At 35.6% G+C, this 27,701-nt stretch overlaps 1 protein-coding gene across 1 annotated transcript in view; it reads left to right on the top strand.

Moving 5' to 3' along the window:
- Nucleotides 1-27,701, top strand: part of LOC150092268 (kinesin-like protein KIF21A) — a 524,778-nt gene that overhangs the window by 424,213 nt on the left and 72,864 nt on the right. Inside the window, exons 29-30 of the mRNA XM_090415090.1 lie at nt 10,757-10,873; nt 15,805-15,941. Of these exons, the coding sequence (XP_090271216.1) occupies nt 10,757-10,873; nt 15,805-15,941 (254 nt within the window). The remainder of the gene's footprint in view (nt 1-10,756; nt 10,874-15,804; nt 15,942-27,701) is intronic.

Raw genomic sequence — 27,701 nt, forward strand, 5'->3', positions numbered from 1 at the left:
ACAAAAGGGAATCAGAAGAAGAGATCATATGAGCTCTTTGTACAAGACTCTTCATAATACCTATCTTCGTGATGAATGATGGTGTGAGGATGAGTGAACGTATCTGCCAGTAAAGTTTGGTTTTTGATAAAAGGCAGGTTAAGAGATCTACTGGGGATCCCATCTGGTGAAATCCACATTTCTAGCCAGAATTAATTTCTCCAGTTGGGAAATCCACACTGGTAGCCAGTTGAGATAGCCTAGGAGCATATCCTCTCTTGGAATCCAGGTTGCCCAAGATTCTCCTGGTGTTATCTCCAACAGGGGGCATGTGATGCAATGACATCAAGCAGAGGGGGGAGGTGAGCTGTTCCTGTCATCCATGTGAGAGAGCTAGAAGAGAAGAATGATGACATTAGGTTAGATCCATCTTAGGTGATTTTATTTAACTGCAGTGACACTTTGTTTACTCTTGCTAGTATCACAAAGTGAAGAGAAAAAGAACAGGGGAACATATAGTGAGAGGCAATAATCTTAAATATGTTGCCTGTCCAGAGTATCCAGTTTCCATGCCATAACCTAGTCCCAGCAGTGTCCCTTGCATACCACTACACAGCTGACTCTAGGCATGACCTGGCAGGAGGATCAGGAAGCCTCATAAATGTGTTACTGAAAGTTTTTCCACTTGGTTATACTATAAATTAAAGATGCCAAGAAATGACATTCTTGGTTTACTCCTTTATCCAAGTGTAAGCAAAGAAAATTTTGCATGTGAAGTAACTTCATGACTGGGCAACTTGTATATAGACGTTAATGACCTCACATCACTTGCCTTGATATTGCAAAATGCAAAGCACATAACTTTATGAACATGTATAATGCTATGCATTATGGGAAGGTTCACTACTCGGACCGGTTTCAACCTCTATTGAGGTTTCATCGATGGGAGCCAGACCCAGAGGTTATACTAAGCTTGAAGTAATACAGAAGTCATTTTCACATACGAGTAACCAAAAGGTGTCACACCTTATTAAAATACTCTGGATTAGAGATATTATTATTACGTGACACCTCCAGGGAGTCCAAGGACTCGCCGTGGGAGGGCATACTACTCTACTTCACTAAATACATCTCATCCTCTCCACTACTACTTAATTCTCGAACTACGACACTATTACCATCATCACCAATTTACAAACAAAAAACAGTATTTTTTGCCTGTAAATTGCATGTGTTCTGAAGGCCAATTTGTCTATATGCAGGATGAAAAACAGTTTCTGGGAGAAAAAAACCCTGCTACCACCTGTCAGATCAGCTAACTCATCTTCAACTGAAAAAGCCCATATAAGGATTCTCTCTCACAACGAGAATCGAACCCAGGTCTTTTCCGGATAGTTGTTGCAAGTTTTTCCACTTGATTATACCATACATTAAGGATACCAAGAAATGACATTCTTGGTTTAATCCTTTACCCAAGTGTAAGCAAAGAAAATTTTGCATGTGAAGTAACTTCACTACTGGGCAACTTGTATATAGAGGCTAATGACTTCATATCACTTGCCTTGGTATTGCAAAATGCAAAGCACATAACTTTATGGACAAGATTATTAAAATTATAATCTTGGTGATACTTTAGCCAAAAGGTGCACATCTTATTACTAAAATACTCTGGATTAGATTTAGAAGTTGAAAGTTTTTCCACTTGGTTATACTGTAAATTAAAGATGCCAAGAATGGCAAGTGATACGAAGACATTAGCCACTAAGAGTTTCCCAGTTGTGAAGTTATTTCACATGCAAACTTGGTTCCACATGTACCTTCACGAATTGAATTTGAAAGATCATGCAGCAGGGAATATTATTCTTACATTTAACACCTCCGCCTGCAGATAAGCTTTAAACACTCATTGTGGCATGATACCCTATATAATTTGTGCTATCTCACTTCACATCCAAACCTTTTGATACATTTTAAAGTCAGAAATATGACCATGTGCTCAAACTGCTTGTCATGGCTCTGCCATTATTGCTTAATGCATGAAATAGCATAAAATTAGACTGCTCTGTTAAAATGCCTAACTTCATAAATTGTGAGGGAGAACACATCTTATTTTCAAGAATTCCAAAGGTAGATGAAACAGATTCAAAAGATCAGAGCAGAACAGATTATATCAGGAGACAAAGCTGGCTTCATTAATAGCCAGTGAAACACCCTACCCATTATGCAGAGAAAATAAAACGGAAACATTCCCGTAGAAAGATGCAGATACCAATGATTTACTACTGTAGGTAATGGACGAGTTCCTCGCCCACTATTCTCTGCACCACATCAGTAAGTCGAGCATGTAGTTACCTCTATACCCACAGAGGAATCCTAAAATAATACATATTCTATGTAGCCTGAATGGAGTTGAAGGTAATATTGTCTTGGATGTTTTTCTTAAGAAGGGACACATGGGCACTGGCTGTTACATATTCTCAGTAAAACAAAAATCCAAGCATGCTGCAATTAAGGTGCTCATTCAGATGAAGTACATATAGCATTTCATGTTTATTAGTAAGAAAGAGAACAGAGGATGACCCAACCCATGGAGCAGTTGCTATTCTTGTAAATAGCCATATCTAATGTCAAAAAGTTGCCAAAACTCTCATGGAGGCTGCTCCCTCTCAGTTGTTTCTTATAACAATATGCTCCATCCTCCTGAATGATCTCTTCCACAATGATATTCTGATATAACAATTGGCCATTCCAGTTGAAATATTTGGGGAAGGGGGATGAAACTATTGTTTTTGGATGAGGGGGGAACTTAACTCTCAACAACCATATTATTTTATCACTTTAGTTATCAAAATGCTATTCTCTTTTGAGAACAGCATTTTGATAATTACAGCTCCGTCATAACGAAATGTAGCAAATTTGACAAGAAAGAAATTAAAGGACAGATTAAATTAGTTCCTCCTAGAGGTTCAGTGGTTTATGTACCTATACATGTTTTTTATTTTCCTCTAAGCATTCTTCATTCAGTTATTTTTTACTCTTTCATTTACTATTATCACATGACATACCTCTCATTATCCTAAAAGAAATAAATTGCCCTGATAAGTGGATGTACATGTAGCACATACACTTACTGAAAAACAAAAAAAAAAAAAAGTGTAATTTTTTTCATTTTGTCTAGTCTAAATGGATGTGAAAATAACAGAATAGAACCAGTTTTGCATAATAACCATCTTTCAAGAGTATATTTCATAAAAATTCTTATCCTGTCCTCTACATAATAGTATTAGGCTTCAAAGTCAGCCATTTTTAATTTTTTGTAAACTTTGAAGCAATTTTTTTTGCGGAAGAAATGCTAATCAAGGTAATTTGGGTCAAACATTTCACTACATGTATACATAAAATGCACAAAAAATGGAACTTGTGAATTCTGCCTAGGGCCTGCAGGGTAGAGTTTAAAATGAGGGGGAGGGAGCACTTGAAACACCTAAAGCTGGTGTTTCAAGTCCTCTTCTCCTATCCTTTTCAGCTGCAATTCATCTGCAATACTGAAGGATACTATTGGTATTGAAACACCAATAGTATCCTTCTTCCTTGATGGAAGAAGGATACTATTATAGCAGTATCCTTCTTCCATCCTATCTTCTCTCTATATTCCCTGAAAATACCAAACCCTTTACATTCTATATCGGTAACCACATCTGCTGTTAGCCAAGTCTCACTAATGCTTATAACTTTTGGTGAGGTTGCACTAATCAATACCAAAAACTTCTCCCTCTTGTTCCTGATACTTCTGGCATTATTATATAAAAACTGCAGCATTCCTTTAGGCCCTTGCTCACCTTTGCTTCCTAAATTGAAGCTCCTATTCATTACTTTTGCTTGAGTGACTAGATTCCACACTTGGTCATTCTCACTCACTTGCCTCATGGGTACCTTTACACAAACTCACCTGCTTCCATCCTGATTACTTAAGCTTTCCTGAATTTTTGCTTCAGCATATTCAGTGAACAGAGCTCTCTAGAATCCTAATACCAAAACCATTTAGATGCATTCCATCAGTATTATACAAAGCCTTCTTTCCATCAAACAGATCCACAAATCCTACATCATTCTTTCTGCACAACCTACATATTGATTCATTAGCTATTAATACCCTCCTCAGTTCACCCTTATCATAGCAGGAGACCGAAGGAAATTCCAACATGTCCTTCATTTTATAATCACAGTCATAGAAGTTTTTTAGATGCTTTTCACAATGCAATCAGCACATTTAATTTTGACATCAGCTTCTACTTTCTTTGTCTGGTATGGCTAATTCAATTTTAAATTTGAATCTAGGTAGTCATTTCAAAGTGCAATTTTAAAAGGATAAGTTGACTGAGGAAGTAATGCAAATTCTGATTTGCCACAAAAAGAAAAAAAAAAACATATATATAATGAATTGTGAAAATAGAATACCCTATCTCTGATGTAGTATCTGAGTTACCAAATGCCACATTTTATTATTTATATGGTTACTCCATAGAGACGAGACTCTGCAGGAAACCCACACTATCCATTAACATAATACTTATCATACATATCCTTAAACATATTCACTGTTGGGGCACTCATAACTACCTCTGGCAGTCCATTCTACTCATTTGCCACTCTCCAAATAAAGAACTTAGTCCACACACCATTACTAACTACACTCTTACACAACTTCCAAGTGTGACTCCGTGTTTTCCCCTTACTCCCCATGTATTAAATTTTCTTTTGTACCAGTCTTATAGCATCCATTTAGTAACTCATAAGTTTCTATCATATCCCCTCTTCTCCACCTGTTAGCTAAACTCTTCAACCCACACACCTTCTATCTGTTCTCATAGGGAACATTCTACAGACCTGTCATGAGCTTGGTCATTTGTCTCTGAATCTTCTCTGCCATCTCCCATTGTCCTAAAAATGCAGGTGAAACTGTGTACAGTAGTCAACATGTGGCTGAATCTGGCCTTATAAAAAGGGATAAGCTCCCTATCTTCACTTGTCAGTGTGTTCAACATCCAAGTAATCCTTAGAGCTATTTTGCCAACTTTTGCAATATGTCCTCCGAATTTCAAATCTCTATCCACCATCACTCCCATATTGCTAGCCTTATCAATTTTCTGTAATCTAGTAGCATCAGTATGATAAGAAATATTTATGACATTAAATTTGACAACCATTGTCCTTTGCCCACAATGAAAATTTAAGATATCTTGCAGGATGACTTGAAGATATCTTGATAAAGCAGAAGATGGTATTGTATCACTTTTATTATCTATTGCCCTTCCCAGTTTTATATCATTGACAGAATACCATCTTCTGCTTTATCGTTAATGTACAAAGTAGAGTAGTGTTCCTAGTACAGCCCTCAGATACTCCACCAGTTGCCCTCATTCACTTTGATTCCACTCGACCATACTCCACTCTCTGACGCCTGTTTTTCAGTTACCCCCATCCATGTCAACAGCCTCATATCCATTCCCATTTGCTCCAACTTATGTAGTAATTTTCTACATGGTATTCTGTCAAATGCCTTTGCAAAGTCCTCCTCCTCCTATCCACCAATTTCTGCAAATTGCATTTTGTCAATCTGTCTTCATACTCTACATTCCAGAGACCAGAAACCACCTTAGTCAATCGCCTCTGAACTTTTTTCAACACAATTTCATCTTTTTGAAAACCAGGTGACCAGATCTGTGCACAGTAATCCATATGTGGCCTGATCAAAGCCTTATACAAAGGAACCATAACATCCTTACTTCTACAAGTCAATGTCCTCCGCATCATTCCCATTATCCGCTGCGTTGTCTTCACTATTTTAGTAACATGTCCCCAAAATTTTAGGTCCTTGTCTACAATCACTCCCAGATCTCTCATTTCCTCTACCTCTTCCAAGATATTTGCACCGATTGTGTACTTTACATCCCATCCCGAATTTCAAAACCTTACACTTTGAAACATTGAATTGACATCCCCACTTATTTACCCATTCAGCCAGTGTATTCAAGTTCTCTTGCAAAGCTATAGCATCCACACTACTCCTGATAGCTCTCCCTAACTTTGCATCATCTGCAAACAACTGCACATCACCATTCAGACCTCTCCAGATATCATTTACATACAAATTAAACAGCAATGGACCCAAAACAGATCCTTGAGGTACACCACTAGTAACTTTCCTCTTCTGGGATATCGCTCCTCCATAGACAACTCGCTGATACCTATCAGACAGCCAATCTCCAATCCAGCGAACCAATCGACTGTTCATTCCAATTTAATTACTAGCTTGTCATGCGGCAATTTATCAAATGGCTTTGCAAAATCTAAATATACCACTGTATATGCAACACCCTTATCCAATGCATTTGTCACTTTATTATAAAAAGTAAGCAGGTTGCTAAAGCATGATCTTCCTTTAGTAAATCCATGCTGGCCACCAAAGAGTATTTTTCTGTTGTCAACTCAATTCTGAATCTTATTCCTAACTAACTTCTCTAATACCTTGACCACAACTCCAGACACACAGACTGGTCTATAATTCAAAGCCTTACTCTTATTACCTCCCTTATGAATTGGAACAATTTTACCCTCTTTCCGCTCTTTTGGAACTTGACCCAGTGAGAGACTCATGTTGAAAAGATATACAAAAGGTTAACTCTCTGGCACATCCCTCAAGGCATGTGGTGAAATAGCATCAAGTCCCACAGCCTTATTTACATCAAGTCTATTCAATTCCTCATATATCTCCTGTTCACTTACTAACAGTTCCTCCTCCTTTCCCACTGCTTTCAAGTTCTGCATGATGCCACATTCACAAGAATGAAATACCTTTAGAAATTGCTCACTAAATATCTCAACTATATCCTCTGCAGCGGTTATCATTCCTCCGTTTAATATCTGAAGTAAAAAGTTAATAAAGAAGATCTAGTGTGTCAACCCTAAGGACATTTGTGTACAGACTGACTTAGTAGGATGTCTAAATATTATATTCTTCAATCTTTACTTTTTCAGTAAAATGTAAAATATTCTTGACATATGATTCTGTTTTAGCTATTTAAATATTGAAAGATGCTTTGCTGGATTGGAGAGCTGGGGAATCTTTTGCAGATAGGATGCAATGGAACTTCTGGTTTATGGATTTTCAGTGCTCTATAAACTCTCGAGACTACAGGATGTTTTTCTGTTTAAGATTTCTTCAGTTCTGCCAGCCAATTCAAGAATTTTTTAATTAAGTCATTATGATCCCACGTGGCACACAAATCAGTCCTAAGGCTGTGTAGATATTGGTCCTCTAGTAGGTTGTTCATTTTTGTTATGTATTCGTTTGAGCACATCACTATTGCATTTCCTTTATCTGCTCTGATGACGAACTTTTTTTATGTTGTAATTCATGAAGAGCCCCTTAATCCTGATTTCAGAATATTTCTCAGAGGTGATTTAGCTCTAAGTAACAGAGCAATAGTTGAAATATAAGGTCTGCAGAATCTCTCAGAAGATAATGAAATAATACTCAGAACATTAAGGAAAAAATTGCAGTGATGCTATTTAATTGCAGCATTAAAGTGGCATCTATCCCAATGCAAAAGATACAAGATTGGATAAGACAATCTGGATGGATCTGTATGTCAGAACATGTAAAGGATATTGAAAAGAAGATTGAACATAGACTGTGATTAGCCTTTCACACTACAAACATAGGCCACCAAGTATTTTGGCAAACAATGAAAATACCGCATAACAGCCCCCCCCCCCCCCCCATACACACTGTAACAAAAGCCAAAGCTTAATTCTATGTCAGGTTTAGTCTGCATTTATCCACAATTTAACAGCAGTGGATCTAGGATGTGACATGTGGAACTACAAGGCTGGTGATTGCGAGAAGTTCAGAAGACAGTTTGCAGCTGTAGTATGGAATGAGGAGTTGGGTGGAAAGGAGAACAATGCTGTTTGGATGATATTCAAGAACTGTCTAGTAGAAACAATGTTTAAATGTATTCCAAAGGTCAGAAGGTTAAATAAGGTAGGTGTGAAATAGATAAACGAAGAGATTAAGCATGCAATACAGAGAAAAAATGCATTATGGAGACAACAGAGGAGTGTAATAATCAATTCCGTGAGGAATACAAAGAACAGGCAAGGTGGGTAGCAAAAGTTCAATATAAGCAGTAGTTAACTAATGAAGCCAAAAAAAATCCTATGAAGTTCTTTTGATATTAACCAGCAAAAAAGAGAAGAAAAAAAAGATTAAGATAAAGGATAACTTCTGCGGAGGATTAGTTAAGATATTTAATGAGCAGTTTTTATTTAATGAGCATAAAGGTCTTTCATCCTTGTGAATGTGATATCATGGAGAGTTTGAAAGCAGTGGATGATAAAGAGGAAAGACTGAGTGAATATGGGGTATTAAGCAAACTTGATATTAATAAGGCTGTGGGACGTGATGATATATCACTGCATATTTTAAAGGAATGTGCCATGGAGTTGACATCTGCCTTGACATATTTGTTTAATATGAGTTACATTGGATTAAGTTCCAGAGGAGCAGAAGGAAGGCAAGATTGTATACTGCTTCATAAAGGAGTTGACAGAATTTAAGCATCAAATTATAGGGCAATCTGTGTGTCAGGTGTTGTGTTGGAAAGGCTGATGAAAATCAGTATCCAAAATTTCTTTTGACAACAATGGTATTATCTTTGATAAACAGCACCGATTTGCTGAAGGAAAGTCATGTTTTAGTAATCAACTTATTACAATAAGGTTACAGTAACATTGTACGTGTATACTGAGACTTTGCAAAGGCTTTTGATAGATAACCACATGATAAGTTGATAGTCAAACTAGAGCAGCTAGTTAGACTAGTGCATAGGATTGGAGATTAGCTATCTAATAAGCATCAGCAAGTTTGTATGGAGGACCAGAATAGGAAAGTCACTATGGTTGCGCCTCAGGGGGTCTGTTTTAGGGTCATTGGGGAAGATATTGAGGAAGATTTGGATGGGGATATTCCGTTGTTTACAGATAATGCAAAGGTAGGAGGAACTATGAGGAGTAGAGCAGATGCTGTGGCCTTACAAGAAGACTTGAATAGACTGAGTGAATGGGAACAGGAGCAGGGATGACAGTTCAAAGTTTCAAAATGTAAGGTTTTAAAATTTGGAAAACAAAGATAGAATGCAGAATTTACTCTTGGTGGAGATATATTGTTGGAGGTGGAGGAAATAAGAGATCTTGGGGTGATAGTGAATAAGGATCTACAATTTAGAGGACAGTGAAAAAATAATGTGAAGACAACACAATGAATTCTGGCAAAGATGCAGACCCTGATTTGTAGAAGTAAGGAGATTCTGGTTCCATTGTATAAGGCTCTGATTAGGCCACATACAGACTGCTGTGTGCAGATTTGATCACCTGGTTTTCAAAAAGATGAAAAGATGTTGGAAAGAGTCTCCAGAGTTGAACGAAATAGTTTCTGTTCTCTGGGATGTTGAATAAGAAGAAGGTTGAGATGATGCAATTTTCAGAGTAGTGTAAAGAGGAAGAGGGTGATATCATAGACTGACAAGTTGGTAAGGGGTTGTTATAGGATTAATAATGAAGAGATTTTTCATAAAATGGTGGGCGATTAGGAGAGAACAAGAGGTCATCCCTGGAAGCTGTATAAGGAGGGTGTGAGCAAGAATGTGAGAAGCAGGTTGTTTGCATGGAGAGTTGTGAATGATTGGAATGCATTGCCTGAGAGTATGGTGCCTGCAGAGAATTTGAATGTATTTAACCCTCTCATGCATAAGGCCCTCATATGAGAACACATAAAAATGATGACCTCAGATGAGAACATCATTTTAACATATACAGGGCACAAATTTAGCAAAATTAATGAATTCCCATTTAATGAATTCACAAATTCAGTGTGAGATTAAATACCTTTTAATCTCACACTGTAAGATTAAATGGTACTGTATCATCATAATTTTTTATAAATGAATATAAAAATTCATGCGTGATAGGGTTAAAGTGCAGTATGATGAGATGAGTTTATGAAAAAAAGGGACCTCCTAGATGAGTCTGTGATTCCATGGAGTCTTAGGATAATAATAATAGTATGCTGTAAAACAAGATAGTAATAACTAGCTTTGTTCTGTTGCATGCATGTCTGAGTGGTTTTTTTCACTCTCTCTCTCTATATATATATTGCATTACCACCCACGAAAGGTTATTACTAAACCTATAGTACACTTGTACTGTGGGCGGGCTAAGGATTTTTCACCTCCCATTTATTGTCAAATTTATATATATATATATATATATTTTTTTTTTTTTTTTTTGCAATTTTTATTTATTTTTACATTGTCTGGAAACCCTGCTCTATATAGATCAAACATGGAATGTTTTCAAGCTACTTCAGGCCTCCAATAAGTGGGATGGTGGTCTCACACTTGGTGGTGAAATTCGTCTTCCACCTAAAGACAATGTACTAGACAGTTGAAGTTAGCAAAAAATCTTTCTTGTGTAATTATTATTTATATATATATATATATATATATAAATTTTATATCAGTTAAAACAAGTCCTTTCAAGACAATGTGAGTTAAATGACTTACAGAACTTGTTGGGTTTTATTGTTATTTAATAAAATTAGTTCTTGTTACTAATGTTATTAGTAATTTACTAATAACATTAGTAAAATAGTTTATTTAAAATTAAATTAATTTTATTAATTTAATTAATTAAAATAGTTGCATTACTGTTTCAGAGAATCCTATGAAGTAACACCTCCAAACTCCCCTCCTATTAGTCGGCGAGCTCGGGAGGATAACGTATTTTCCAGATTGACAAGTGGTACATCTGTACGTAGTAGCAAGCCACTCAGGTTGGTAATCTTCATTATCTCTCTCTTCTTGCTGTATTTTTCTTTCTTCTGGCTTATATTGTTAATTTATAAACAGATATTTAAAGAATGTCTTTTGGAAAGTGGAAGACCCTTATTACCATTCAGATAATACTGATAGCAAATTAATATTATGGGTGGACTATGGATTTATTTTTTCTGTTTTTATAGTTTTTATTTATTTATTTGTTTGTTTTTTACATAAACTAGGAGCCTTCCTAGTTTTAAGTGGGACTTAAAAGTTCTGAAAAGATTGTATTTCTGAAAGACTTTGGCTATTTTTTTCTGATGTACCTTGGATATAGGGGATGTTAACAGCATTACTAAAATTTTTCTGAAGAGAAGATTGTGAATTGCAATAAGGATTGATTATATTTTTGACTGTGGGGAACTATAGTCATTAGATTAAGAAACAAAAACGAAAAAGTGTGGTGTATATAATTGAGTTATGCTGTAAGAGAGGCCTCACTGTAACAAAGGAATGTGATACCCTCCTTATACAGCTTCCAGGGATGACCTCTTGTTCTCCCCTAATATTTTTTAAAGTGGGGAAGTAATGGGAAAGTTTGTGAGCATTATACATGTCTGTAAGGATATGTGCCTTGCATTATGTGATACTAAGGCAATTGATGTGAGATCATTAACTTTTATATACAAGTAGCCCAGTTATGGAGTTACTTAACAGCAAACTTTGTTTGCTTACACTTGATAAAGGATGAAACCAAGAATATAATTTCTTGGCCTCTTTAATTTGGTTTGAACATTGTCTTGTGCAGCAAGTTGAGTGTTTCCACTAATTTCTCTCTTATTCCATATAAATTCGAAATTTTGGTTTATAATAAAAAAAATAGCAAAGTTATTAGATTGACTACCCACAATACCAGCTATTGTTTTTCAATATCGATTTGCTCACCTCACTAAAAATTGTGTCTGAAGAGCTGAAATATTTTACTTGTTCTGTAGATTCTCCATTCTGGATGCAATTGATGTTTTTATTGTCTTTGTCTTTATTCCTGATTTTCACACCAAATTTATCAGCCGTTATTTTAGTTAGGGAATCCTACAGACTTGTTCAAGATGTATTAAGGAGTATAACACCATCTGTATAAAGTAAAGAGCTGAGATTAACATCTCCAATTTTGATATTAAGTTTAATGCCACTTTCCTTAATAATGTGATCCATATAGATGATGAATAACAGTGGAGATAATGTACATCCTTGTCTCACACCTGATTAAACATCAAACCATCTTTATAATAAAATTAGTTTAATCCTTTATCCAAGTGTGAGCAAACAAAGTTTGTGCCTGAAAGTATCTTCAGGACTGGGTTAAGGTGGTACAACACTAGGGCAACTCGTTGCAAAGGTGGAGCAAGATACCAACACTCCTATCTCAGTATCTCCTATAATGCAAAATGCATCTCCTTGCAGATATGTCTAATGTTATGCATTAAGGGAAGGGCCACTACCCAGACTAGTTTCGACCTTTATTGAGGGCTCCCACTGAAGAGACCTCAATAAAGGTTGAAACTAGTCTGGGTAGTGGCCCTTCCCTTAATGCATAACATTAGACATATCCGCAAGGAGATGTGTTTTGCATTATAGGAGATACTGAGATAGGCGTGTTGGTGGCTTGCTCCACCTTTGCAACGAGTTGCCCTGGTTTTGTACCACCTTAACCCAGACCTGAAGATACTTTCAGGCGCAAACTTTGTTTGCTCACACTTGGATAAAAGATTAAACTAATTTTATTATACTCTAACCAAGTGAACAATAAACTTTCAACATCAAACCTTCTTTCTATACTTCATTCACATCTAATTGCTGACATACAACTTAAATATAGACTACATATAGCATTTTAATAGCATCATCTTAGTACCTTGTATGCCTTTTCCAGATCTACAAAACTTGAATACAGATCCTTTTTTTATATTCCTATGACTGCTCAACTATTTGTTTTAAAGTGAATATCTGATCCTATTGTCTATTTAGCCTGAACCCAGTTTGTTCTTATCCAAGTTTCTATTCTTAGCCTTCCAATTTTACTTAACCTTTTTTTTTTCAAGTATGTTTCCATAAATCTTACCATGAAAATTCAGTAGGGAAATTTCTCTCCAATTCTCGCATTGTTTTGTTTTCCTTTTTTATAGATGGGTACTATGAAAGTTCTACTCCAGTTACCTAGAATTCACACCTTTAAACTAGGCTTTTTGAATTATGCATTGCAGCCACTGTAAAATTTTCATGCTTTTGTTATAGCATTTCTGGCAATATATTATCCACTTCAGCTGTCTTTCAACATGTCAGATTTTTAAGGGCATTTTGTACCTCAAGCAATTATATATATATATACTCCTGATTGCATTTGAATTTCTTGAATGTTTTTTTTTTCTTTTTTTGACCATACCATGCTGTCACTGCTTGTTTCATTTACCACTCTTTCAACGTAATTACTTCAGACATCTAAATTATCTTCCATTTTTTATCTCACCTTTATCATATTGGATTCCTTTTACAGCACTCTTTCCCTTTATTTAAGCTTTTTTCGATAGCTTCTAGAATATTTCCCACCTTCTTGATATTTATTTTCTATGTTCTTACCAAAATCTTCCCATGACTTGTTTAGCTAGTTTTTTCTAGTTCTACTTTGTATTCTCTCATAGCACATCGTTGACTTACTTGCCATGAATGTTTTGATATGTTTCCTTCTTTTTCACGACTGTCTCTTCAACTTGAATCATTATTAATTGAAATGTTCAACGTATCGTAAACAGTACAAACTTTAGTATACCTGGATATATGATATTAGTTATTAAATCATTGACATGTAGCCTGCTGCTGGTATTTTAATGACAGCTCCATTCCATTTTACAAGCCTAGCTAATCACATTTCTCTGTCTAATTTTAGAAGCCATATGAAACGTCTTCAGAAATTTCTGTATATTCACTATCCACTATAAAAGTGTTCCTCTGTTAAACTGTTACATGTTTACTATTGTGAAGTTTGGATGTAAATGGAAGCTTTTATCTTATATTTGCATGGTTGAATTTGCTTTCTTCTGTTATGTTAGAATAATAAGATGCCTGAAATAAAACATATATTTTATAACTGTGCATAAAGTAATTTTGTCTATACATCTGTATGGATATAAAGAATTCTGTCCTGTCTTGATATGGATTTTGATGAAATTCTGTATTTATTAAAATTAGTTGAGCAATTGCAATATGCATACACCTTTTAGGATTTAGTTAATGTGAGAAACATATTTTTTATGTTTAAATAGTAAATTTATTCACACACATTTCAATTTTTAAGTAACAGAAAAAATGTCTCAAACAGTAGGAGAAAAATTAGAAATTATTACTGATTTTGTATCAGGATAAGTAACATGCCTTGCAGACCTAATTGGTGAAGTGGACAGCATCTATACTCTCAGCCTTCCATCTTTTGATAGTGGTGATTTTCATTGCCTAGTGTGAGACAGCTACCTTGTTTATTACAGAACCGAAGTGGCCAGAAAAAGGGTGAAATAGCAGTTTTCTAAATTTCTTTTATGTGAATCCCATCCATGAAGCAATATAAACCTACAGTATGCTGTGTAAGATAAGATAATCAAGGAATCCTGCTCAAGAGACCAAACATGGTACTTTTTAGCCACTTCAGACCTCTAATAAGTAGGGTGGAGACACCAAACAATGAAAATGAATCATCCATAGTACAGTTGTAGAGTGGAGAGACTATCCACTTCATCAACAGCTAGCTACTCAACTGGATTAGCTAACCTTTGGCCCACTCACAACATTAAAATGTTATAAAGGTTTGCAGCCTTTATTTGGAATTCAAGTTAAATAAAATATTAGAAATATTAAAAAAAACTTTCATTAATCAGACACATTTCAATTCATAAATTAAGGAAAATGATATAAAGTATATGCCACAGTATTATAGGACACTTCATGAGAGCCATGAAAAAAACAAAGACCCACACACTGGATAGGTGGCCAGTGAAAAGATTTCTAAAGAGAAATTCCATTACTTTTATTTTATTTTATTTTTTTTTAAAAAGGAATTTGTTTTTATATAAAAATACTTAAATATCCTTATACTCATCTTACTAAGGTAGAGAAGCTTGTGGTGCAGTGAGGAGCAGGTGCATAAGCTTCACAAATGATCTGTTAGGTTTGTGCACTGCGAGTCCCATACAGTAAATTCAGCTTATATGCTGCTCACAAACGTAGTTGTGTTTGTTAGGTGTATATGTGTGTTATGCACTTCAGTGAATAATGCATACTTACATATCTACTTGCCTTTTTAAATATTTGTTAATCCCTTATATGTTAAACTAGGGGACAATTCTATAAAAGTTCATAGAATAGCTCTCTAGTTTGACACACATGCTGCTACTATTTATGAAAAATAAAAGTATGTAGCCCTTTGAGCATAAAATTGTCCCATAAACCAGAAATTTCTGCTCATCATTACTCTAACATATTAGGTATTCATTACATTAAATTGCTATAAATCAAATGACACAACTCTGTCAGAATTTTATTGCATTATTCTCTGGTGTTGTCTGGATGACTAGATTATTCTCAAGTTTTATAGACCCTAGCAAGTTATAAATAGGCTGATTATGAGTATTGCATTAGGTCCTGAGGCATCCATGTGCATTCTGTCTTCTGCGTTATGGACCTGGTGATCTAGACCGCTGGGGATGAGAGAGAGAGATAGGAGACTAGATACCAAGAAATTATTTGGATTCAGCATGAAACTGTTTTTAAGATTTTTTTTTAAAATCATTTCCATACTTTTCAATGATTGTGTTCATGAGGCTGTTAATTAAATGTTTAATCCTTTCTATTCAATCTTAGTTTAATGGTATACTGATCCAATTTAAATTATTTACAGGGGTGTGATAACTCCCTTTTTGGGGAAGAGTAGCCATAGAAATTCACCCATTATGTGCACACACATTGCAGAAGGACATAGTAAAGCTGTTCTTTCAATTGCAGCTACAGATGATGTCTTATTTAGCAGCTCCAAAGGTATGATGAATAATTATTATACTAACATATGTATAAAATAGGTCCTTCTTAACATGAATTATGCTTTATCTTGTTATGTGTAAAAACTGACTTGAAAAAGACATTGCTATCAGATCTCTAAGGATCACTTGTGAAACAGCTCAATTTTTGGAAAAAATCTTTCATTTAATAAAGCATTATAAGCTAAATACACTGATAAACACTACATTGTTTTCAATGAAATACTACATACCGAGTGTTTTCAACATTCAAGTTGTAAATTCCCTTAAATTTTTTCAGTACTCAGTTTTCAGGTAATATGCAATTTAATATTATTTAATATTAAACAAATTATGGGTTCTAGCATAATATCTTATAGTCATAGTATAGTTTACATGTTTCTGAAATATTTAAAACAAATAATTAGTAGCAGAAATTTGAAACCTTCAGCTGTTTTAATTCATGAACACATTTATATAGCTTTTAATTATTATTATTATTTAGACATTCATGGAGTCACAAGACTCATCGTGGAGGTCCTTCCTAAGAAACACAAAGTCTATCAAGACTCATCAAGGGGAGGTCCCCCCTAAGAAACACAGTCTATCATACCATTCCTTAAACTCATTGACCGTTCTTGCTCTCACCACTCCATCAGGCAATGCATTCCACGGTTCAACCACCCTCCACGCAAAGAAACCACTCCTCACCCTCTTGCTCACAGTTTCCTTTCATAACTTTCAGGGATGGCCTCTTGTCATCGCCGCTATTCACCCAAGCGAAAGAACTCCCCAGTGTCAACCCTGTAACCGCCTCTCGACAGTTTAAAAGTCTCAATCATATCACCTCTCCTTCTATCCAACAAACTCTGCAGTCCACATTCCCGCAGCCGATCCTCATAACTATCATTGTACAGTCCTGAAACCATCTTTGTTATCCACCTTTGTACCCTTTCCACAGTTAATTTATCCCCTTCAAATCCTGGGGACCAAATCTGAATACTCAGATTTGGTCCCCAGTATTAATGTATTAAAATGGAATAATTGCCTAGTCTTGAGGCAGGGTAATTAATGATCATTGCAGCGACAAGATATGATTTTTCACAATGATGTAATGAATAGAATGGTTTCTTTTTGTTTCATTATTATGTCATGAAATCGATAAAATATTATATATGTACTTTTTATCATTCTTTTAGAAAATGTTATTATATGAGTATCTCCATGGGTTCACAGAAAATTCATTGCAGGGAAAATTCTCTGAAAATGTTACTCACTAGAAAATTGAAATGATGCATTGATACTGATATATGAAAAGTAAATGTAGTGCAAGATAAATATCACAAAATATAGTTTTTTTATATAATATTTAATTAGATTTTCAAAATATTTTTCTTCTTATTATTATTATTACATAACCTGGAGGTGTAATATCCTTGATGAGTACAAAGGCTCATCGAGGGAGGGCACCTACATCACAGCTCAAAACCACCAACTGCAACTACTTTCATCATTTACACCAGCACCGTCTACTGTACCACTGACCACCACCACTAGTATTTTCACAGTCAGTCGCAAACATACATGCTACGGCAGGATTCGAACCTACAGCCTTTTGGCTGGAGAGCGGATACTCAAACCACTCGGCCAACCAGCTTGGCATTTTCTGCACATAGGAAAGATTTGTTTACAGAGCTAGTTTAAAATCATAGGTGCACTTTTGAGTAATTATATTAAAGAAAATGATAATAAAATTATCTAATACAGGGAAAGTAATATTTTATTTATTACTTAGATACTACAGGTTCCGTTGATGGAATATTATTATTACGTGACACCTCCAAGGAGCCCAAGGACTCATCAAGGAAGGGCACTTACTCCACAACTCCGTCTCCACCACTCAAATCGACCAACTGCAACTAACCGCAATTACATCACCACCACCACTAGTACTTCCACAGACAACCACAAACATCCACACCCACAGTGGGACTTGAATCTACAACCCCCTGGCCAGAGAGCGGAAACACCAACCAGGCTGGCCTGTGTGATCTGATATACTATAAATTTTATTTCATTTCATTTCTGCACAGCTAGAATGCCTTTCCAATATCCTTTCAATGTCTTGCTGCTGTCACACATAATTATGCAATTATCATAGGCAAATCAAATTGCTAGCAGTCTGTTTTTAAAATAAATACTGTCATTTCTGGAAGACTGCCATCTCTGAAAATCAGTATTTGTATGTTTAGGTTTAATTTTCCTTGTTCCTTCTATGTCTCTTCATTACAATTGACCAATTTCTTCATCTTAATCTTTTAGTCCCATCTCTCTCTCTCTAGTGACTGAGCCTAAGCACCCCTCTGCAGCACAGTTGGAAGAATGACAGGAAAAAAATGGGCTCCAACTAGAAAAGACAAAAGTTTGATTATTGTACTGGCCAGAGAAATACTTGAATAAGAAATCTTTATATGACTTTTTCAAATGGAAGTGAATTAGCTAATCTGATATGGTGGTTATAGAATTTTTCCTTCCAGAAACTGAATTTTTTTCATCTTGTATATAGGCAAATTGGCCAGAGAACACAAGCAAATAAACAGACAAAAATACTATTAGTGGGTGGGAGATGCACAGTGTGTGTGTGTGTGTGTCTACACACACAGACTGTGGTACGGAAGGCACTTCTTTTGTGTGGACCTCATAGAGATATTAATATTTACAAAACTGAAATAGAGTGGTTTAGGGAGAAAGGGCACCATATTTAAGAATATTTATTCTGTGAACCGTTCACTATTTTTCTGTGCACTTAGACACCGATCCAGTGATGTGTGTAACACACACATACACACATTTTATCTGAACTAATTCAGAAGATGAGGTGTTTCACTTATTGAATGCACATGTATTTCGAAAATGACTGCACTTTTCCTGCATAGGAAAGATGTTTACAGAGCTAGTTTAAAATCATACGTGCACTTTTGAGTAATTATATTAAAGAAAATGCTATCATAATGATGTAAATCCCATAAGCTAAATTGCCACTGTGGCAGCAATGGTGAGAGAGGGTATGCTATCTAGTTGGTTGTTAATGACATGATATTTCTGATTACAGTTTATTTTTGAATGGTTCACAAAAAAAATAATTAATTACGTATTTCACTTTGGGAATATGCATATTTACTGATTTTTATTTTATTTTTTTCAGTAAAGAAGACTAAATATAAAATTTAAAACTTCTTAGTATCATAAAATACTAGTATTGGAGGAAAAGGTAAAGATTAGTATTGAAGCCACAGGTAGTAATTTAGCTTATGATGATTTACATAATGATGATAGTATTTATGTAATTTTATTATAGTTTTCTTTAATATAATTACTGAAAAGTGCACCTATTTTCTTAAACTAGCTCTGCAAATGATAGCAGCATACAAGATGTCTTCACAATCAGGAAAAGTGCAGTGATTTTCAAAATACACGTGTATTCAATAACTGAAACATGTCACCTTCTGAATTAGTAAAATAAACAAAATATATCACACCTGGATGGATGTCTAAATGTGCAGAACAAAAATATAGTGAACAGTTAGAAGAATAAATATTCTTAAATATTGTGCCCTTTTCCCTTAACTATTCTTAAATATTTTATTCTCCCTAATAACTATTCTAACTACTAATAGTTAATAGGAATAATAAGAATATGTAAATAGGCAACTATATAAATATTAGTTGGAAATAATTTATCTCTAAATATTCTTAAATAGGGTGCCCTTTCTCCCCTAACCACCCTATCCCAGTTTTGTAAAAATTTATATTCTATCTACAGAGCCTGTAGTATCTAAGTAAGAAAGAATAATTTATAATAATTTATGTGGAATAAATAATGTATAAAATATTTCTTTTGTTATTAATTATATGAAGAGCCAAAGGCTTATTAGGACACCTTGGCAATTCTCATAGTAGGCTATGTAAGTTCTGTTTGCTACAAACTTGGTATTACTAGGTCTACCTACTCACTGATGCGACCTCAATAAAGGTTGAAAGCGGTCTGGGTAGTAACCTTCTCTCATAATGTAGAACAGTAATACAGCTCCTAGGAGCTAGGTTTCACATTATGGGTAAATACCAAGAATAATGATCGGAGCTTGCTCCACCCTTATTATGAGTTGCCTCAGTGTAGCACTACCAAATGGGTCAGGTGTTGCACTATCCAGGTATTTGCTTATGCTTGGACTCACCGAACTTTATATAGTTTCTATATTTGGCATGAAACTCTTTGAGTTTCTTATTCGGCTATGAAACAATATGGGATGGTAATATCCCTTAACCTAAATATTTCTTTTTTTTTTTTTTTTTTTTTTCATATATGGGAATGACATGACCATAGGATTTCAAATTTTCTTGCAGTGAATTGTCTGCGAAGAATTTTCCTATGATGAATTGTGCAGACACGATCTCCATGGAGTCAGAAGACTCATTGTGGAAGATCCACACTAAATTAATACACATAATATCTATCATACCTTACCTTAAACTCATTAAATTTCAGGGTACACCAATTCTGGTAATACATTCCACTCACTCACCACTCTCCAAACAAAAAATCTAACCCGTACACCCTTACTAACCATACGCTTACACAACTTCCAGTCATGACCTCTAGTTCTCTATTTGTCAGGTATTTAAAAAAATTCCTTTGTATCAATTTTATAGAACTCCTTTAATAACTTAAGTTTTTATCATGTCTGCCTATTGGAGATCTAAATAGCAGATTAGGAAGTGAATCCCACCTGGCATATAGGAATCTTTTTGACAAAATTTGGAGGAAAGGACAAAGCTAATAAGAACGATAAGTGTACTATCTGGATTACTTGCTCAGGATGCTGACTAGTCATTACTTACACCATGTTCTAACATGGTGTTAGTAATGTAGACGAGCTCATGTAGAGTGAGGACAGAAGAAATAAGAAAAGCCTCAGTAACTATGTCATTGGTGATAGTGATATCTTCATGCTGGTTCAGGGTGTACACAGTGTACAGAGGATTTGAAATTGGAAGTGACCATCACTTAGTTTTAAATAGGATAAAAATGAATATCCCATGTATATGTGGTTAGCCTAGTGGCTGTGTGCTTCTTCCCCAGGCAACCATATGCCTGGGGAAGGAGTGTCCTAGGTTCAATTTCCATTGGTGATGTGAGGAGCTGAAGGATCTTCCTCAGCCATAGCCAAGTTAGCTGGTCTTGGGCATGGACAGTAGGGTTTTTCCCCAGTTTATTCTGGGTTTTTCATCCCCCAAAATAGACAAACTGGCCTTGAGAACTCGACACTATGGACATAGGATACACTGGGGCGTAGAGCTGACCACCTTATCCTGTGAACAGCTTGAGATCCAATGATTAATAAACCCTGGACACTGCAAGGTAAAAGAGGGAAAGGAAAATGAGATGAGATGAATATCACTTTGAAAAGAAGAGTACATAATTTTTTTTTAAAGGATTACAGTTCTAGCAGCTTTTTTTTTTTTTTTTTCCAGTTAAACTTGAGTAGTTTTTACAGATAAACTTTAGACTCAACAAATATTAATGAAGAAAAAATGAATCTGTTCAAAAAGAAAAGAAAAAACCCATTGAAGCCTCAGTGGAAAACTCTGAAAACACATTGATTCAGCTAGGAAGGTATATAATGTCTACAAGGATTTAAAAATAAGAATGCCACAGTGGACACAATGAGTTAAAGAAGTAGGTTCCTGAAAATAAGAAACCATACCGAAAGTTCACAGTAAATAAGATGGCAGATGTCCTAAAAGAATACAGAGAAAAAAGTAAGTGAGGTAAGCATGTGTGTAAAAGTAGCTAAAGTCATTTGAAGACTGGTGGTAAGAGTATAGGAAATAAATATCAGGAAGGTGGCAATACATTCTGGATGCTATTGAAAAAAAAAAAGCCCAAAATAGAGGAAAGAGTACTTGAAAAGAAATCAAAGATGACATGAAAACTAAAGATAATGATATCCTAGATGTCTGGAGTAATTATTTAGAATGACTGTTAAAACAAGGAGTGACAGAACTGTAGAAGAACATTTTCATGAGTAATGTAAACAGGAGTGCATATCAATACTTCAGGTAAAATGCTGTCAAAAACATGAAGTGTGGAAAGGCAACTGAATTAGATAATATTCAACCAGAAGAAATTCTCAGATATGAAATTCTAAAAGTTTTGCAGTGGCCCAATGCATCTCAGAGGACCTGGTTAAAAGGTCAAATTCCAAATGATTGGAGTAGAGCACTAATGATTCCCATCTATAAAAAAAGGAATAAAGCTGAATGTGAGAATTACAGAGGAATTTCTCTACTAAGTGTTCCAGGTAAGATTTATGCAAGGATACTTGAAAAGAGGCTGAGAAAAATCGTGAAAGAGAAACTAGAAGAACAAGATGGATTCAGTCAAAATAGAGGTTGTCAGGATCAGATTTTCACTTTATGACAAATGGTTGAGAAAACATGTAAATATAACCTTCATTGCGCCCTTTGATTAGAAAAGGCCTAAGTTCTATTCTCGTCAAGACGGGAGGAATCTTTATATAGACTTTTTCAATTGAAGGTGAGTTAGCCGATCTCATATGGAGGTAGCAAGGTTTTTTCTCCTGCAAACTTGGGTTTTACATCCCGCATACAGACAAATCAGCCCTTCGTAATATATGCAATTTACAGACAACAAATACTAGCGGTGGTGGTGGTTGGCAGTTGATGTAGGTGATTGGTAGTAGAGGTTCGGTGTAATAGTGGAGACGAGAGTTGTACAGTAGGTGTCCTCCCGCAATGATTCTTTGGACTCCTTGGGGGGTGTCACGAATAATAATAATAATAACAATAATCTGTACTTCAGTTTTGTGGATATGGAAAAAGACATGTGACAAGATGACCAGGGAAAAGCTTTTCAAAACACTACAATTGCATGGGGTTAATGGAACATTATACAGAGCAATACATAGTATATATAAAAGTTTTAAGTCAGCGATAGAATTGAAGGAAATGTAGGAATATGGTTTGATGTAAAATTAAGTGTAAGAAAAGGATACACATTATCTACTCATATTCATCATCTATATGGATCACATTATGAAAGAAATTCATCAAACCTGATATTAGAATTGGAGATATTATACTCACTTCTTTGCTTTATGCATCCAGTTCCAGGATTCTCTAATGAAATTTAATAACAGTAAAATTTGGCATGAAAATTAATCAAACTATGAAAATAGGCAAGCCTCAGCTACATTCTGAATGGAGAACTCATAGAACTAATAAAATATCTAATTGTTTTAACTACTGCTATATATCTAGTCATCCACTTACCCCTCCCCCCAGTCTGTCCTGCTGTGGGTGTGTAGTCTGATACTGCTTCTCTCAAACAATCTCTAACCACTTCCCGTGCACTACTGAAATTTGTTCCTTGCAGCTTGTCTACTCAAGTCATAGCACAGCTCCAGCATGCCTTCTAAGTCTGTCATAATTACCAGCTTTGTAGTTCAACATAAACCCTTTCCTGACAAAGAATTTTACATATTTAGCAACTGCCCAGAAGAAGACTGCATGGTCACTCTCCCCAGTTGTAGCCAAAGTGTCTACCTTTCTTGTGAATATATCTTATAATGCTATAGTAGTGAACAAATTAATCTAAACACTTACATTTTAAAGAAATATTTTAATTTCACAGAAAATAAGTACAAAAATTAAACTCCAACTTTACCGAATAATTTATGTGTTCCTCTGTTCCTAAGAAGTTCATTAATTCACTTAGGCATGGATTCTACCACTGTAGAACACATTTTTCTTATTTCTGCATCTCAAAACTCTACTTTTACAATGGAGTGTATTAAGTTATCCTTTGTATCACAGTAATTTTCCAAGTCTCTTTTTCACTATGGCCCACAAATTTTCTATTTGGTGAACGTCAAAAGTTACATGTCCACTGAAGCAATTGGATGTTTGTGATTTTTGAGGGGCTCTTTCATTTTTATGGAACAAGATCCTGTTGGAAGATGAGTTCTTTGTCTTTCTGGATCTGTGGGACCACTCTGTTTTCCAGTATATTTATCTATTGGTCACTTTCATCATACTGTTAACAGGCACAAGTGATCCTGGATCATCATGTGTAAAACAACCCCAGAACAGCTTTTCAGCTAGGTGTTTAGGAGCTTGAAGGTGGGTGGGAGGGCTTCTCAGTTGCTGATTTGCAAACATAAGGTATTCCTCTCCTTGGACAAGGAAATGTTCTTATCTGAGAATATGACCTTCTTCCACTTCTCAACAGTCCAATCTTTGTACACTTATGCCTCTTTTTCTGCATAGCCTTCGCCAACAGTTGTTTATTTTTCAGTGAGGGCAGTTCTCCCTGCTTCCAGCACTCCTCAACATGTCAAATATTAATCCCACTAGCTGCCAAGTCTCTATTTAAGTCTACAGCAGACAATCTTGCATTCATTTTGCTTTTCCTAACTAGAATGAATTTGAATAAGTGTAGTTTTCTCTTTTCACCCACATTTTCCTTTTTTGTCGGGAGGTAAGGTACCTGTCTCCCCACACCTCTTTAAAATCACATTAACAATACCAAACCAACATCACACATCATTGGCAATTTATTTTTGAGTCATGGATGTGTGCTGAGAAAGAGTACATATTTTGAATGCTTTCTTGGAGATGTATCCATTTTAAACTATCCAAAATGAATAACACACTACAAATATCAACTTGTTTAAATTATTAAAAACGCACTATTAATAAACATTGACTATTTTTTTTTTTTTCAATTACAACTATTAATGAACACTAAATAAACATTGTAGAGACAGTTAAAACATGCAGCACTCAACCAAAATAGTGAACTAAAACCGAAATTAGTAAGCAAAAACCAAACCAAAAACTTGATGAAAATTTGGCTTGTTCGGATTAATTTGTTCACTATGGTATTATCAAATCCTTGTGCTCTCAAACCACTCTTCCCTTCCATTACATGCTGTTTCTGGTAGTCATCCCTTAGCAGTTGTATAAATTCCATGTCCACCTTGGCATTCTCACTTTCCTCTCTCCATAGTTGAAGTTCCATAACAATTGCTCAGCATGCACTCATTGTGCTAATCTGCTAATGCATGGCATCCACATCTTCCTCTGGATCCTCTGGTCTATAACAACAACCAGCAATATATTTTCTCCTATTGACCTCAATCTCACACCAGATAATCTCAAACAAACCATTCCCCCACACCTAAAATAAAATAAAATTTTCATTATTTTCTAATTTTGTTAGTTGAAGTTCTTCAGCTATCATCAGCAATACCCTACCTCCTATCCTATTCTCTCTAAAAGTACAATACCATTTATATTCTATCACTATAAGTGCATAATTTTCTTTCAACCAGATCTCACTGGTGCCCATAATTTTTGATCACATTGCACTGACCAATGCCAAAAAGTTTTCTTTTATTTCTCATATTTCTGTCATTCATGTACATGAATTTCAACATCCTCTTGCACCCACATTGACCCTTGTGCAATGTCATTACCAACCCATTCAGTTTGATATCTATGAAACTGTACTCACCATTGCATACTTATTTCTGTGCACACACTCATTTGTTTTAGGAGTAACTGAACCCAAATTTGACTGCCTTCTACTCCTCCTCCCACCATTCCCTTAATACTTCTGGTTGTCTTAATTTTGCACTTCTGACCTTTCACAGAACAACACTCTCTGAACATCTAACTTCAGAACCATTCAGATGCAGTCCATTAGGAATATACATGGGTCCTATACTATCAGACTGCAATCGAAATTTCCCATCATTCATTTAACAAAAGCATATTATTTCTGTACACACACACACACACACACATTTGTTTTAGGGGTAACTGAACCCAAAATTGGATTTGAAAATTGGGAGCTGTGATAAAAGTTGGGCCCCCTTACACACTTTGCTTCCTGTGCTGTAAACTTCTCTAAAGATACTTCGTAGGTTGAGCAAGTCGAGAATAAATTAATGCTATTCACAATACCTGACCTGGAATACACAAAATGATCATACGTTTAATTTTTATTGTTGTTTATTTGTCATAAGTTATTCTACTTGTGGCTTGATAACAAGAATAATTAAATCAGTTTAAATTATTGGCTACTCAGGACAAGGTTAACTTAAGGGAATTTTTCATCTATATGGCAATCAAGAGAAAGAATAATTATGGCAAGTTGACACCGGTGGATAGTCATGGCAGCAGAATAACAGTTGCAAAGTATATAGTGGAATTATTGAACAAGTACTTTATCAGCATATATCATACTGGTATAAATGATGTTGTGCAATATATAGAAGGGAGGCAAGTATTAGGAGAATTGGAAGTGAAAGAATAAGAGGTGTACCAGGTTGGGTTAGATGTTAATAAGGCTGTGGGAATGGTTGACATATCACCCTGTATTGTTAAGGAATGTGCACAGCATGTAGCTATGCCCTTCACCTGGTTATTTAATTAAAGCCTCGCAGTGGGTAGTGGTCCTAAAGAGTGGAAAGAAGACAAAATAGTACCACTCTACAAGCATGGTTCTAGGACAGGTTTCCAATTACAGACCATTCTATATAACTGCAGTTGTGGTTAAGTTGTTGGAGAGAGATTGGTTGATTAGGAATAGAATTCAGGATTGGGTTGATGGACATAATAAAATTCTTTATAATTTATATATTGTGAGAATGTGCAAGGAAATGCTTCTGACTGGGCTCTTTAATTTAAGTCTCAGGTCTGAGAGTTCCAAGATTGTGAAAAGAAGGCAAAATAATTCCCTTGCATATGACTGCAGTAGGAAATTATAGACCAATCAGTATCTCAGACGTGCTGGTAAAAGTACTGGAAAAATTGGTCAAAAAGAGAATTCAAGAATGTATTGATAAAAAATATGATGCTGTATGAGGGCCAACATGGCTTTGTGAAAGGTTGGTCAAGCCTTAGTAATTTACTATCTTTGTATAATACAGTAACAGCAGAGTTGATAAAGGAAATGGCTACATGTGAAGAGGCTTAAGTGCTGTGAGGACATCATGTTGGAGGCTTAATGGATTTTTTAACAACACTCAAAAAGAATTAAAATAGACTTTAATACTTCCTATATTTCGTCCTAGTCACTAGGACATCTACGGGGATTACAAAAAAATTAATGTAACATATGCACAAATAACAAACAATACTAAGCCCAACCACGTGGGTGACACTAAAGTCCTATCTAGGTAGAGCGCCCTCTAAGGGCAGTCGTAGGTGGCCTGGAATGTAAGGTGGGAACTCTGGTGATGAGTGTTTCCCAAATCTTCGGAAGCTTAATGCACCCATATTTATTGAGATTTGGTTGGTTTTTGAGAGCTGCTGCTGCTTCTAAGAAAAGTCTCTCTTTCTTGAATTTGCTGTGGTGGAGCATGGTGGTTTTTTTCTTCCATGATACTCTGTGGGTGGTGTCCAAAACATGGTCAGCCAAGCCTGAATGGCCATAGTTGTGTTTGAAGATGTAAGACTTGTGTTCCTCTAGACGGATGGATGCTGATCTGCCTGTCTGTCCAAAGTACGCCAGCTTACAGGAACAGGGTACTTTGTAAACTCCAGGCAGAGAGAGAGGAGGGAGCTGATCTTTCGTAGAACGGATAAGGGTAGCCAGTTTGCGGTGGGGCTTATATGCTGTGTGTAGATTGTATTGTTTTAGTATCTTGTCTATTTTTTCAGATGTGCCACGGATGTAGGGTATGGTGATGGC

Source organism: Typopeltis vanoorti, chromosome 26 (genome assembly GCF_054136105.1).
Source record: "Typopeltis vanoorti isolate ZY-2024b chromosome 26, IOZ_Tvanoo_1.0, whole genome shotgun sequence".
Classification (NCBI taxonomy): domain Eukaryota; kingdom Metazoa; phylum Arthropoda; class Arachnida; order Uropygi; family Thelyphonidae; genus Typopeltis; species Typopeltis vanoorti.